The 14190-nt window shown below is 43.7% G+C and overlaps 1 protein-coding gene across 4 annotated transcripts in view; it reads right to left on the bottom strand.

The window, feature by feature from the left end:
• The window catches only part of UNC13B (unc-13 homolog B), a 221518-nt gene that overhangs the window by 191565 nt on the left and 15763 nt on the right, over positions 1 to 14190 (bottom strand). For 3 of the 4 annotated variants that reach the window (XM_075019433.1, XM_075019434.1, XM_075019436.1), the window contains exon 2: positions 1484 to 1513. In XM_075019433.1, coding sequence (XP_074875534.1) covers positions 1484 to 1513 — 30 coding nt within the window. Of the gene's footprint in view, positions 1 to 1082; positions 1107 to 1483; positions 1514 to 14190 lie in introns of those variants that run through there. The other variant, XM_075019437.1, reaches the window with a different exon arrangement.

The following is a 14190-nucleotide window of genomic DNA, read 5'->3' as shown; positions in this document are numbered from 1 at the left end:
TGACAAGACAAGTTTTGTTTAGATGTTTTGCTTTTTAACTCTGAAGAAAAAGCCTGGAACAAGTTTTTTCCTAGTTGCTGCTACCTCTTTGCTAATAATGCCAAAAGCAGCCAAGCACAGATACATACAAAGTTTGAATATCAGCATCTCAGAATGAACAAAATCCCTTTTAAGGGGAGTTACCACGTCAAACCTATCTTATCAGTTTCATCAAGCCTGCAAGAATACATATGCTAAGTGGCTAGAAAGCAGTGTGCATATTTCAGTACCTCAATGTTCTGCTGCATTTATTCCCAGCATACGTTAGAGCACAGGCCACTTTAATACTGCCAAAATTTGCAGGCATCATTGCTGCGGGCTACTATAGCATGTCCCAGCATCTAGCTTCAAATATTCTAACAGAAAGGGAGGAAAGGGAAACTACATGATCCAGAAGCTCAGGAAGAAGTGGGAAAGTCAGATTCCCTCATATCTACCTACATCACTTGCATCCTCCTGGGACACTGGGCTTGTCAGTGAAACCACATGCTTCAGTTGAGTTAAACCTAGATAACAGGACAAATATTTGGCAGGCACAAGCAGGCTTCTTGATTGGAGAAAGGATTAAGTACACACTATCTCCCTTCTAGTCTGGGCACTCAAGCTTTCCTTCCCTGGAAATTCAAGGTTGGTGCACACACAGATCTTGACCTGACATGGAGTATGGACAAGGAGACTTTCTGCTATAACCTGAGGATGGTTGTATCAAGAGAATAAAGCTGAACAAATAAGTCATGAATACAGCTGTGCAATTGCTTCAGATCAAAACACTTGAATAGGTGTTATTCCAGAAGCAAACTGTGTATTCTTTTGTAAACTGTACATCAAATTTCATTCAATAAACATATTTGCCTTCTAAGAGTTTCCTTGCTAGCTACTGAACCACAGTGAAACAGTTGCCTAGACTGTAAATTCTGGGTGTCACCAGCTGTTTGTTTTTATTTTATTATGCAGACACAAAACCTAGCGGATGGGATTTCAGTCCCAAGCACAGCCATTACAGACTGCCACAAAAGACGATGGATGAATCACTTCTGTGGTACCTTCCAGCAATCCCAACCAGGATCGAGGAGGCACTGAATCCAGACAGGCACACACCAGCTCTGCTCAGTGGACATTTTCAGATCCTGTTTTTAACAGGGACAGAGGAAGGGTGAGAAGAAAGGGCAGGTGGGAATTGGTGACAGTAAGGGAACATCTTTCCTCACCCATCACCTGTTCAAGTCTGGTGAGCATGTAGAGGTTACTTAGTACTGTGACACCAGGTCACAGCACCAAGCTTTCTACTAACTCAGGCTGCCTGGATTCTCAGGGTAGCTTTTGTCACTCTTAAGGAGAACATGGAGGAGCCAAGAGAAGGTAAATGAAAACTGGAGGGAGCAGCATGAGGAGTGAGAGAGCAGGTGTCATCATTGCTGTGAACAAGCAGTAGAGTATGGCTTACCTGGTGGTCCTTGGAGTTTAGCTTTTTTTACTGTATAGAGAAAAAAAGGAAAAAAAAAAGAGGCCATTAGTGTTTTTGTCTTGCTACAGTTTCATTTGAGTCAGAGTGTCACAGGGCATCACATTAATTGGACAACATCCCCAGTAGAGGCCTGATAGCTAGAAATCCGCACTCATTTTAACAGTTTATCAGATCCAGAGGCAAAACCTCTTCTGTACTCCATGTCACCTCTCTAAATCAGTGCATTTAAAAAATAATCATAGGATTAATGTTTGGAAAGCAATGTGATATAGCTAATGCAAAGCAATTTCAAAACCAGTCCTTTGTAACCAGAAGTTACTGCTGCTTAGCAAGACATCATTTCATACCACCTCGCTTACAAAGTTACAGACACTCTAGAAGAAATAAACATTTCTTTATAAACAAAGAATCTCTCCTAACAGTGCAGAGCAGACTTTCAACCACAACTTGAAAATAATCAAGCCTGAATAGTTGCTCTATAGTATGACATCTGTAAAATCAAATTAACCCACTATGCCAAACAAACAGTAGTCTAAACCCAAATGTCACTTTTCCAAGCTCTCCTCTGTTAATTTAATTCCAGGACAGTATTTATCAAAAACAATGGTTAAAACATAAAACAGCACTGGCTCTTATCTCACCAGATGGAGAAGGTCCATGTCTACCTAGGGGACATTTTGTTCCCATTTCTCTTTTGCAAGCTCATATCCTCACTGGTATTGCTAAGTGTAAGCACTCAGAGAAGTCATCTCTAGGCTCCAGCTGGTTTTCCCAGTGGAAAACTAACACTAAGAAGAAAATATATTTAACAAGCTAGGAAGCAAGATACACCAGGGAGCAAAAAGATTTAAAAACTGGTGTAGTGAAGTTTCCACCCGAAAACAGAGCACCCACCACTTACTAATGGCTCACAGAGTGTAACTTCCAAGACAAATGTTCTAGAAAGGAACATTCAAAAATAAAATAAAATAATGACCCTTACACAGTTACATGCACAGAGCTGCAATGAAGTGTGATGCTAGACAATGCCCTTGCTAATTGAGAAACTCTCCTTTGCAAGCATTTACAGTCCAGACAGATGCTTGCATGAAGGAAATGCTGTACCAGGCATAGTATGAGGCAGAAGCATCTCAAACAGAAGTTAGAAGAGCTGCAGCTTTTACCCAGACTGCCAGGCCTACATGCCTTTGGGTCCAAAATAAACAGGTTCATTTTCTCCCAGGTTCAGGGCCTGAAGCATTCGTGATGCTAAATCTAATGGTGCAAGCAAAACATACAATGGTGGGGGCCAGTGTTCCTGCTGACTGAAGATGCAGATTCCTTTTTAATCTCCAAATCAGTCAGTCTGTTTAACCACTGAGAAACAGGCAGGGCAATCTACCCACTTCCCAGGTGCCTTTGGATACCACACAATAGCAGTCATTTCATGAAATACTGCCTTGGAGTGGGCAGACACCAGCTTATCTCTGATCCTCCCCTCTCCCCGCCTTTGCAAGAGGAAGGAGACAAAGAAACAAGTGCATATGCTTCAGGGAAGGAAAAAAAGAGAAAGAGTGCAGGGGATTGCACAGTAAGCTCCAGCTAGTCTCTCTCCCTGTTCATAACAAGCTCCACTGCTGTTAGCAGGGAAGTGGAGGCAACCCCAGTGTGGAAATTTGGTATTATTTGTCAAAAAAGCAGCCAGAGTGGCCCAATGGCTCCTAGACACAAAGACGAGACACTATCTCTGCAGCAAGCAATATGCAAACTAAGAGACAGGTGCTGTCTGTACATTATGGTCACAACCTCTAAATATTAACAAGTTCATTTGATGAAAGGCAGCAAACCCCGCACTGCCTTGGCATGCTGAAAAGGGTGCCTGTGTGGGGCCTCAGCAAGAGCTGTCCCAGGGCTCACAGCAACAGGGATATCCTGGGGCAGCAGTGAGGCTAAATGAAGATCACAGGCCTGCTACGGACCCTTAAATGGAGTCTTATATCTTTAGTAACTACCAGGAATGAACCCCATACCTCTAGACAACCCGCATGTAATAAATTATACCTTTAGCTGCAGATGCGGGGCTTATTTATAAGAGCTGGATCACGAACATGGGAGTCTCATCTCAGCAGTAACTCTTTTGCTCTATCTGCAAGATTACACAGCATGTCTAAAAAGTTCCCAGGAAAAGCAACTTGGACATGTTTTATTTTGTTAGCCCACTGGAAAGCACTTCCTATGGGTGTGTAAAAATCATTGCAAAGGTACAACTCTCACAGCATCTCAGGATCAGGACTGGCCACGAGACCGCAGCGTTCCCCATACAACAGAGTGAGTGTCCAGGAGTTCAGAGCTGGAAAGAGCTGTTAGACACTGCCAAGACCCAGCCTGTTCATCAGCCCAGGGAATTCACGGGTCGGATGCAATGCGCAGAACAGTATGCACCATGCCGCTGCCGAAGGACCACAGCTTTGGAAAGGCACAATAAGGTTAGCTTCCCTAGGGAAACCTCTGTACCCACACCTGCTCCTCCTGCCTGGTTAGAGCTCTTCTATGCCCAGTGCTCAAGAAAGGACACAAAGGAGTAACGAAGTTGTGAAGAAGCCTGACGCATTAGCAGTTAATTACTCACAGTGTTGCAACAAAGGCTGAAAACTCATTGCTACTCCAGGGGCAGGAGGACAGCAGGCTGAAATCAAGCCATATGAAACAGTACATTTTATGAAATAGCATCTGTATCACAAAACAAAACCATTCTCTAGAGTACTAAGCAAGACGAAGTTTTACAGATACAGTTGTTTCTGTGTTGCCACAAAGTAAAAACCTGAAGACAAAGTAAGCCAAAGGTCTAGATCAGAGATTGCCTGACTCACTCCCACTTATCCCACAGGCACTTCTGGGCTCTGGGGAAGACACATTTTTAAACTATCTGGGAACACTGAATTCCATTCAGTTTCAAATGGCTTCTCTCAGCACACAGGCAGCACCAGCCATTCAGAGGCAAACATGGAACCATGCTGAACTCTAATCCTCCTACACCACTGCAACCCTGTATGAGAAAGACATCAGGGAGGGAACGAAAACAATAGAAAATTAGAAAGGAAAGAGACCTAGTGCTTTGCACTGCCATGTGCGAGCACTGCATGATACAGATGCACAGAGATGCACCTGCTCTCACTGTGCACACGAAGATTCATTTAATCACTAAAAAAAAGACTTGGGCATATCAGACACAGCTATTGCACCTCAGTTCAAGGAGCTATTAGAAAGCAGACGGGTTGCACTGAAATAACCAGATGTAAGTTAGAGAGACAGATACAAAAGCAATGCAAATTGATGTAAACATTCAATTCAACCAGAGATTTTTTTTTTCTCTGGGAATCTCTCACCATTTTGGTGTTGCTCTAAATAAAGAGACAAGAAAAAAATTAAGCTGAAGTCTTGCCTGCAACTTAAAAAAAAAGCCACAACAGGATTCCAGATGCTGTACAGCTGTCAGTTACAAAAGGCTGGAGAGCCAGACTCCTAAAGACTAGGAAAGGAAAATACAAGCCAGAGATTGAAAAAAAGGTCCAGAATCATTGTGGGAGAGTGGAAAAACAACAGCAGAACGTATATCAGAGTATTCTTAAACTCAGTTCTACAGAGAAATTCTTGTTATCCACTTATTTTTCAATCAGTCTGAAGGATAATTTTTTTTCCTCACTAGGTGCCCCATACACAAGGCAGAGAATTAAAATTGAGCATGCCAAATTACTGTGAGGTTCAGACAACACATTGCTCAAACCTCCTAAGCAGGAACACGCTTGTATTCAGTTACAGGGAACCTGGGTGTTCTGAACATCTGCAGATTTGAAATCACCTTTTACATTTGCTTGCAAATCAGAGGGATGCAGACACAGGGAGTGCCTGAGCAGATGGCCAAAAGATTACATCCTAACTAAATCCAGCACATGACTTACGAGCTGGTCACTCAACACACTACAACAAAATCTACATCCTTACACAGAGGCCAATAAAGTGCCATGGAAGGGCTGTGGGAGAAATTAGAAGAATGAAAGGATGCAGTTTAATTAGTGCTTTTAAAAAGAAATGCAACGCTGGAAGCAGAGCATTCAAAATGCATTTTCATGATCAGCAATTTGACGAATAGCTGCTTCTTCCCTGTGAAACACAAATGCAACGTTAATGTGTTTTCCAGAGCACTCCAACTTCTACAGTAACTGTCCCCAGCTGAACAGCAGAATCAATAAATATTTCCATTTCACTCTGTGCTTTTCTCACCTTTCCCAGGTGCTCAGACTTCAGTGCACAGTGATACGTAGCACTAGGTGCAAAGGTTGCTTAAGCAACAGAAATAAGAGACTACAGCAAACCTCTCATACTACCTAAGACTAGGTCAACACACCAAAATCTCAGCCTGTGCACCTTCCAGCACACACACAGAAGGGAGGGAAGCACTGGCTAGGCAGTGCTCTAGCCCTTCAGGTCTGTAACATTTTCTGTAACTGAGCCTTTGGTAATGATTTTGCTGTCTGAACTCTGCATCAACAGCTATAGCCCATGTACTCATTGCAGAGCCAGGAACTCAATACCTCCTACTCACTTCTTGGAAGCTTTTTATAAAATCCATGAGAGTCTGGCAAGTGGTGCAAGATTGGCACATCTAATGAGGACTGTTGTGTCCCTGGGCATCCCACCCTTACACACAGGGACCTCTCCCTCCCCTGGATATCAAAACATTTTACATGCACAGCCCCTGCACAGCCTCACCTTCCACCTGAGGGCAAGGAACCCTTGTCTTTCCCACTACCCAAAAGGTGCTCCAGGCTGGAGGAAACAGAGGCCAGGCAGTGACCTCACCCCTGATTTGTTTCACACGATTCCTATAAAAGGCCCAGCAGCATCAGAGGTATGCTATTAAATGCAACTGCACATGCCATAGCAGAACAGCAGGACTGACTGTGCCATGAAACTCTTCTCATGCCTTCATAACTCTAAGAAAGAAAGAGTGGGATAAACCAGCAATTCAATGGTTTTCCAAGTCTATTATGAAGATTTGACATGTCACAGCCACCTTGGTATTCCCAGCCTGAGACAGATCTAAAAGGTCTCATCCATTCAGAGATATATTATGTTCAGAAGGAAAATATTTTCCTGAACTAGCTCAGAGGAAGGATGATTGCACAGGAGGCCCTAGGGACCTGCCAGCACTCAGCAGCACCTCGACAGCCTCTGCTGTAACTGCAGAGGGCCCAGAGCAGGGTCTGCTTGGTCTCCATCTTCTCACAGCACAGCCCGGCTGAGCTGGGGTGGTTATTGCAGCAGAGAGATTCCTTCAGCCTCAGGGACCATTGAGAGACAAGAGACTTAAGTCACTTTTATTACTTTATACTTTGTTTTTCTGCCAAGGGAAACAAACCACTGGTTTACATAGAAACACTGTTCCACTCAAGCAGGGAAGAGAGCACTTTATGCCCCAGTGTATTCCCTTCGAGAAGGATGTGACGGAAGCACAGTGGGGACCTTGCTGTACCAACAGACGTAAAAGCTGAGACCGCATTCACAGTAAACGGAGGATAACATTTTGTTACTGCTTGATGTGAATGGAGGGCTGGGCTGACCAGAGAACTGCTCTGCTGCCAGAAGGAAGAAGAGTGACTGCAAAATGCCACTTTGCTTGGTAACTGGCAGAGAGTAGGAACAGGGTGAAGATTTCCATCAGTACTTGAAGAACTAAGGTTGCATCTAAGGGCAGAATTTTTCTTAGTATCTGAAACAGTCCTTCACCTGTTTGACAAAGACAACTTGGAAGAATCCAGATAGCCTCAACAGCAAGCCATCAGTACCACTAAATTTACCTCAACTGAACCAAGCGATCGATCTGCTTTAATAAGTAGTCCAGAATAAATGGAATGGACACAATAAGAGTTTATTAATTTTTAATAGTTCATCAAAATAAAAAAAAAAAAACAAACACTTCTACATTGCAGTTCCCGTTCATGTAGCAAAGAGCTTTTTTCAATCTGACCACTCTAAATGCCCACAGGATAACTTGACTTACTTTTCTCAAGGCCTTGGGAACCACATCAAACAAAGGGAAGGCAGGCTCTCTTCAGCAACCAACCACATTTAAAAAGCAACAACTATCACTCCTGGATTCTTCTCAGGAAGGAGGGGGGAACAAAAAACACAAAACCAAAACAAAACAAAAAGAAAGATTCTACTCTCTTGCCTGTGGTAGCAAATTGATCTACCATTTTGCCAGATGTCTTGAGAATGAATTAGAATCACTCCTAATTCACATGAATTAGCATCTTCCTGCTCAGACAACCTGCAAATTCATTACCCTGTCCAGAGACACACAAAGCTACTAAGTTTATCTGATTTACAATATAATGTCCAACAATCAGCTTTCTACCAGTCACTCCACCCTTTCTGCCCACTGGACAGTGACTGATAGCAGCTGGGACACGTGACTGCTTGGAAGGGTTTTCCAGATTCCTCTGCAAAGGAGACACACCCAATACTAACCCCATTTAATTTCAGTACCATTTCTTACAGGAAATCCAGGAAAGCACTACATTACGTGAAGTACACATCCCAGTAATCCTCCACACTGCCAAACCTCACTAGATGCTCCTCTGTTCATCTGTAAATTCTCTGGTCAGTTAAGATCCACGGCTTGCATGCACACAAGTGTCACAACCCGCAGGTAGACAGCACCCCTTTTGTTTCTCTCCACAGCCCAGACACCCCATGCCTTGCGGCTGACAGATGTTTCCAGTCCTAATGGAACACTGCAGCTGCTGCCTGGTTCTACTTACTAAGCTTCACCCCAACATTTGTTTCTTGCCAGAATTTTCACAGCGCCAGGCTCAGCATCCCACCACCTGCATCAGCCAAACTTTGGTGAGCAAAGTACTGAAACCTACCCAGAAAAAGCCTAGCTTTTCTATATAAAAGCTATATATCATTGTCTTGTCTAAATATCTATTACTGTGATAGCCCATGGGCATCAGAGTGACATAGCACAGTGGCAGGATATCTGGAATATTCTCTACTGTTTCATTCACACGAACTTGGGAGAGCTAGCAGGACAACACGATGGCCAACTTACACAAAACCGAGCAAATCCACAGTTAATATACTGTGCTGAACTGGTTATCAAATGAAAGATGTATATGACTATTTTGCTCAATCATCTAGTCTGATCATCTTAGTGAACTAGGTAATTTCACACCTCCTGCAGATACTGTCACTTTTCAGCTCAGCTTTTGCATAAAACTTGGTAAGTATATACAGCACAGCTCAGCTTGCATCAGAGCTTCACAGTGTTCTGTTTCTTCCATCCTTACCAAAGTTGCTTGGTAACTTAAACAGAAAAAATTAAAAAACTTGGTAGGAAACCCTTTCTGGCAGTTGCAAACACTCCAATCAACTCTCACAGTATTTCTGGAGCAGAGGACCAACTTTGCAGACCCTGTGGCAAAGGTTGTTCAATTGTGGTTTTTTTAAATAAAACTCAGTCGTCACCACCACAACAAACCTTCTTTTAAAAAAAACTATTTCTCTAAAAGGCATTTCATGCAACAGAAGGGGTGACAATTCAATTTACTTTCTATGATGGTTTAATGTAGTAGGCAGTTAATATAAGTAAGCTTCTAAACACTTCCAATGACAAAATAGATTCAGACAGCTAGAGAGACATCTGGGTCTCATTTACAGGTTAATCTGTTACTAGATTTGATTTGACACACTGACTTAACATCACACAGGTCTCCAACTTCCTGAAGAGTTTCATATGCGTTCCTGTTTGTTGCTTAGCTCAAGAACTCACCTACCTGAAATACTCCTTGAACTATTTCAGCAACAGAAATTCACAGGTGAAGAAAATGCTACAGCAATTTACAAAAGTATAAGTAAGTGCTGCAGAAGATATGCCATGGGGATTGCAGTTGTGAACAGACTTTTGGACAGAAAAATTGTATCCATATCTCAAAGAAACTCAAACTGAAAGCAAAGCATCTTACTAGGAGAATACAGGACAAGAAAAACTGAACTGAAACTATGTATGCAAATTGTAGAAAGCAACTGTGAAAGGGAACAAAACGCAAGAGGAAAACTAAAGAGGTCTGCAACTGGTTCCTTCCCTGAAGTTATTAGAGTAGACATCAGAGTGCTCTTCCAGGATCCTTACACCAGCACTTCTCTAGAAAATAGCATCAGGCAGCAAGGTCATGCTGTTATTTGCTGGTTTGAAAACAAAATTTGAAGTAGAGCAACTAGGACAGGATAGGTTCACAGAGAGGAATGGAGGGAGGAGACACAAAACAGCAGGTCCTAAAACCCAGAACTCCCCTCATCTCTGAACTTTTAAGTGGATACAGTGATTTTACTATAAAGCTAGCACAGAACAGGACCTACACTGGCAAAATACAATCAATATACCATGACCATTAGGTACAGAAAAAGGATTCCAGCATTTTAAAACATGCAGATCATTTTATCCAAAAAGCCTCAGGAGATCTGACCAATAAAATGCTTAAAACGTTGACAAGTTATTTTGTAAAACACAGCTCAAATCATTATTACATTAAGCATTAGCACTCAGTAAACTTCTGCTCTGCAATAAGGAAGCTGCAAGAAGTTTACTTACAGCTGATCCCAGAAAAAGCTTCCTGAAAGACAGTAGGAAGCATTCAATTGATTTCAGATAAGCAGCAGCTGAAATAAGCTTGACAATATTGCTTCTTCTGTCTGGTGAAAAAAAAAAAAAAAAAAAAAAGCATATTCATGAACCATACAGCCAAAAAAAGCTGGAAACAGATGCTGGGAAGCAGTAAAGAAAGTAGGAACATGCAAGCCTTGAACTTTACAACCTTCTGAAACAGATTAGCACTGCCAGTGAATCCAGAGTGCCAACAGCCAATAAAATATTTTCCAGTTTTTACATGAAATATACTTGGAAACAGAAGTGCAGAAGCTTCTACTTCCAGGCAGCTTGTGTGGCTAAACATTGCACAGGAGAGAGAAGTAGGCGGCAGTTTGAAGAATAGAACGTGTCGTGCCAGAATTCCCAACATTAGGACACTCTTCCAGGAGCTCCCATCCCTGCAGACGCTCTTCCAGGCTACAGGACTATCTATCCCCGTTTCTCCTGCATGCATGGTCCCACAGTTCAGCTGGCTTGCAGCCAGTCTCAGGACACTTCCTCTGCCAACACAAAGCAGATCAACCCCTTTGAGCTCAAGTCACCTTTCAGGAAACTAGAACAAGCTGAGAATCATAAGCCAGCTTCTGCTCATTTTGGGACTTGCTGGAATGACAGCCTCCCAGTGCCCAGACAAAAAAAATCTTTCCTCCAGCAATGTATCTCGTTATCACCCTTAAAGGCTGCACAGAAAGTGTTAGCTCCAACTCTCAAGAGCTCCACAGCCTGTGCTGGAATACAAGGTGCCTCAAAGATACATCAAGTCTGTGTGCTGCTCTCCAGAAAACCCTTTACCTCATGTCGTGGTTTAAGCCCAGCCAGTAACAAAGCACCATGAAGCCGCTCACTCACTCCCCTGCCCCCAGCCCCAGTGGGATGAGGAGAAAAGCTCGTGGGTTGAGATAAGGACAGGGAGGGATCACTCACCCCCTGTGGTCACAGACAAAAGACAGGCTCAACTTGGGGAAGAAATAAAATCAATTTAATTTACTACAAATCAAATCAAAACAGGATAACAAGAAGTAAACCCAAACCTTAGAACACCTTCCCCTCACCCCTCCCTCCTTCCGGGCTCAATTCCATTCCCAGTTCTCTCTCCCTCCTCCCCTCCAGCGGCGCAGGGGGACGGGGAATGGGGGTCGGGGTCAGTTCCTCACACTTTGTCTCTGCAGCTCCTTCCTCCTCAGGGGGAGGACTCCTCGCTCATCCCCTGCTCCACCGGGGGGTCCGTCCCACAGGAGACAGTCCTCCATGAACTTCTCCACGTGGGTCCTTCCCATGGGCTGCAGTTCCTCACAAACTTCCCTGGCGTGGGTCCTTTCTGCTCTGCAGGCCGATTTTCAGTCACGGCCTGCTCCAGCGAGGGCTTCCCCAGGGAGCAGCGGCCATCTTGGGGGGCATCCATCCCCCTGCTCCGGCATGGGCTCCTCTCTCCCGGGGCTGCAGGTGGGCATCTGCTCCCCCGCTCCCCTCCGTGGGCTGGGGGGGACAGCCTGCCGTCTGGTCTCACCACGGGCTGCAGGGGCATCCCCTCCTCCTCCTCTCCTTCCTCACTGACCTCGGTATCTGCAGAGGGGTTCCTCTCACATTACAATCCCCCTACCCACCACAGGTTCCCCTTAAATCTGTTCTCCCAGAGGAGCTACCGCTGTCACTGATGGGCTCGGCCTGGGCCAGCGGCAGGTCCGGCTTGGAGCCGGGGAAGCTTCTGGCAGCTTCTCACAGGAGCCTGCCCTGCAGCCCCTCCCTCGCTACCAAAACCCTGCTACACAAACCCAAAACACCTCATTACTCACCTTTTCAACTCATCTGATAATAATTACAATCTCAATGCAAACTGACAAGTTAATTCTAGTGAGGCAAGAGCCAGTATACTCAGATGCTTATTTAGAATTGTGCTTTGCTTTTCTGTAACCTTCCCACAGACACATTAACACCTACCTGAAATTTAACTTCACTCCTAGCTGTCACCTCAACATCCATTTGCTACTCAAAACCAAAGGCTCAGGCTCTGAGACACAGTTAGTGGAGCACTCAAACTATCTTCAGACTGTTTTCTTCACCAAGGAAAGACTCTGAAGTGTCAGTTCCCCTGCCCTGTTTCTCCACCGAGATCTGCAATCAAGTCACACAAGAGTATCACAAACAATACTCCACAGTGAGCTTTTTGCCATCTCACAGATGTTTGCCTTGTGGTTATTGCCTCTGCCCTCACCAGCACCAAGACAAAGCCAGTCAGATTCATAATTTACTGTTCCCAAAACATCAGTTGTTTGAATAAGTCTGACAGTCCCACTGCTCAAACTGCATGTTGGAATTCCCTAAGAGCCACTTTGACATCAATGACATCTCACACTTGGGTCCCAAACCAGATGTCTTCTGCCCTGCAGACCAAGGGGCTCTTTGTCCAACTTCAGCAGGAGTTTGCACTAAGAGAAGTCATATCACAATAGGAAGGGCTGCATAACAGGCCCATTTAGCCTAGTATCTTGTCCACACAAACACCTAGATGATTCCAAGGAAAGAGCATGACATGATGATACAGCAGTACCTACTCTATATACTAATATGCCCCCAGCTTTCTATACTTATGACCCAGACATGACATTTTGAGAAGCAGAGTTTCCTATGGTCTGTTCTACCACCAAATCTCCTCCATGCCCAATATAACCAAGCCTTAAGTGTGCCAACAGGCAATTTCAGGTGAATTCTACTCTGGTATTTCTTCAATAGCAAGGGGGAATGCATGCTTCAGAGACCTCACTTTGCAATTTAGCCTCTTTGCAATATATCCTTGCTGTCACTTCACAGCCGTATCAGATATTTTAAAGTAGACAGAAAACACAAGCAAATCCACACCACTCTCCACTGAGAAGAAAGGGACTACCACTCAAAGACAGGCAAGATGTTTTACTACCTGTTTGACACAGCAAATACAGTCTGGTTTTTTGTAAAAACAAAAATAGCCTCCCTACAACTACAATACACAAAATAAAATCCTTCAGATTTTGTGGCGCTATAAGCAGACCTAAGTCCCTTATTACTAACCACCACCATTCCTCAAGGGTAGATACACATGCATTAGTTGACTGAGTAATCCCTCCTAGCTTTGGCCTGACCTAGCACAAGCAGGTGAGCATCACCTCCAACTGATTGGTCTGGATCAGTTACATTTTTCTTGAGAAGTGGGAAAACAAACACACAATGAAGTTTTGTTATGCTATGCTTACAAACCAAGAGATGACGGCTTTGTCCAAAGTTTGCTCTCCAAGACGGGTGGGGAAGCAGAGTGTGGTGATGGAGAAATGGATTTGATACTATTTGTGTAACAGAACACCTTTTAAACAAAAAGGAAACTGAGGATGTAGTCAACTTCCCTGATCCTACAGAACAGCTCCTCCTACATACCTACCATTCAAACACTAACACTAGTTGCTAAAAAACACAGCTAGGAGAAAATCTCTAACATCTATTTCTTCCTTTTTTGGCTCACCAACAGAGACACGTTGCTGAAGATTCACTGAAATTTCTACTCAGCAGCTGCTTTGAACTGAGCAGTGAGGACAGGAACAAAATCTCTTATTCAAATCACAGAGATTATGAGAGGTTAATCCTCCTGACGCTGGCAACAGAGACAACTCTGTCAGGCGACCTGGTTCCCCAACCAAGAGGTGAACTAAACAGTAATCCAGGCTGCCTCTTCTCTCCAATATCCTGTTGCAGCTTTTCTTTTATTTTATTAGTAAAAAGGCAGTGTGGGTGCAACATACTGGAGCGAGTTACTGTGTTTGTGACTCTCTCTCAGATGTATTCTGTTAGATTGTGCTTCAGTCACTTTGCTTTAAGGAGTTCCCTGCAGGTTACAGACTTCTCCCGAACATTTAAGTGTTTTATGATTAGAAGAGACAGCATCCCTAGTCCTGAATCTGTGCCTGATTAGGGAAAAAAAAAAAATCCATTAAATCTTTCAGAATTTTTAGATACAGAAGATAAACAC

Source organism: Buteo buteo, chromosome Z (assembly GCF_964188355.1).
Source record: "Buteo buteo chromosome Z, bButBut1.hap1.1, whole genome shotgun sequence".
Lineage (NCBI taxonomy): Eukaryota > Metazoa > Chordata > Aves > Accipitriformes > Accipitridae > Buteo > Buteo buteo.
This window is presented reverse-complemented; position numbering and strand designations above follow the sequence as displayed.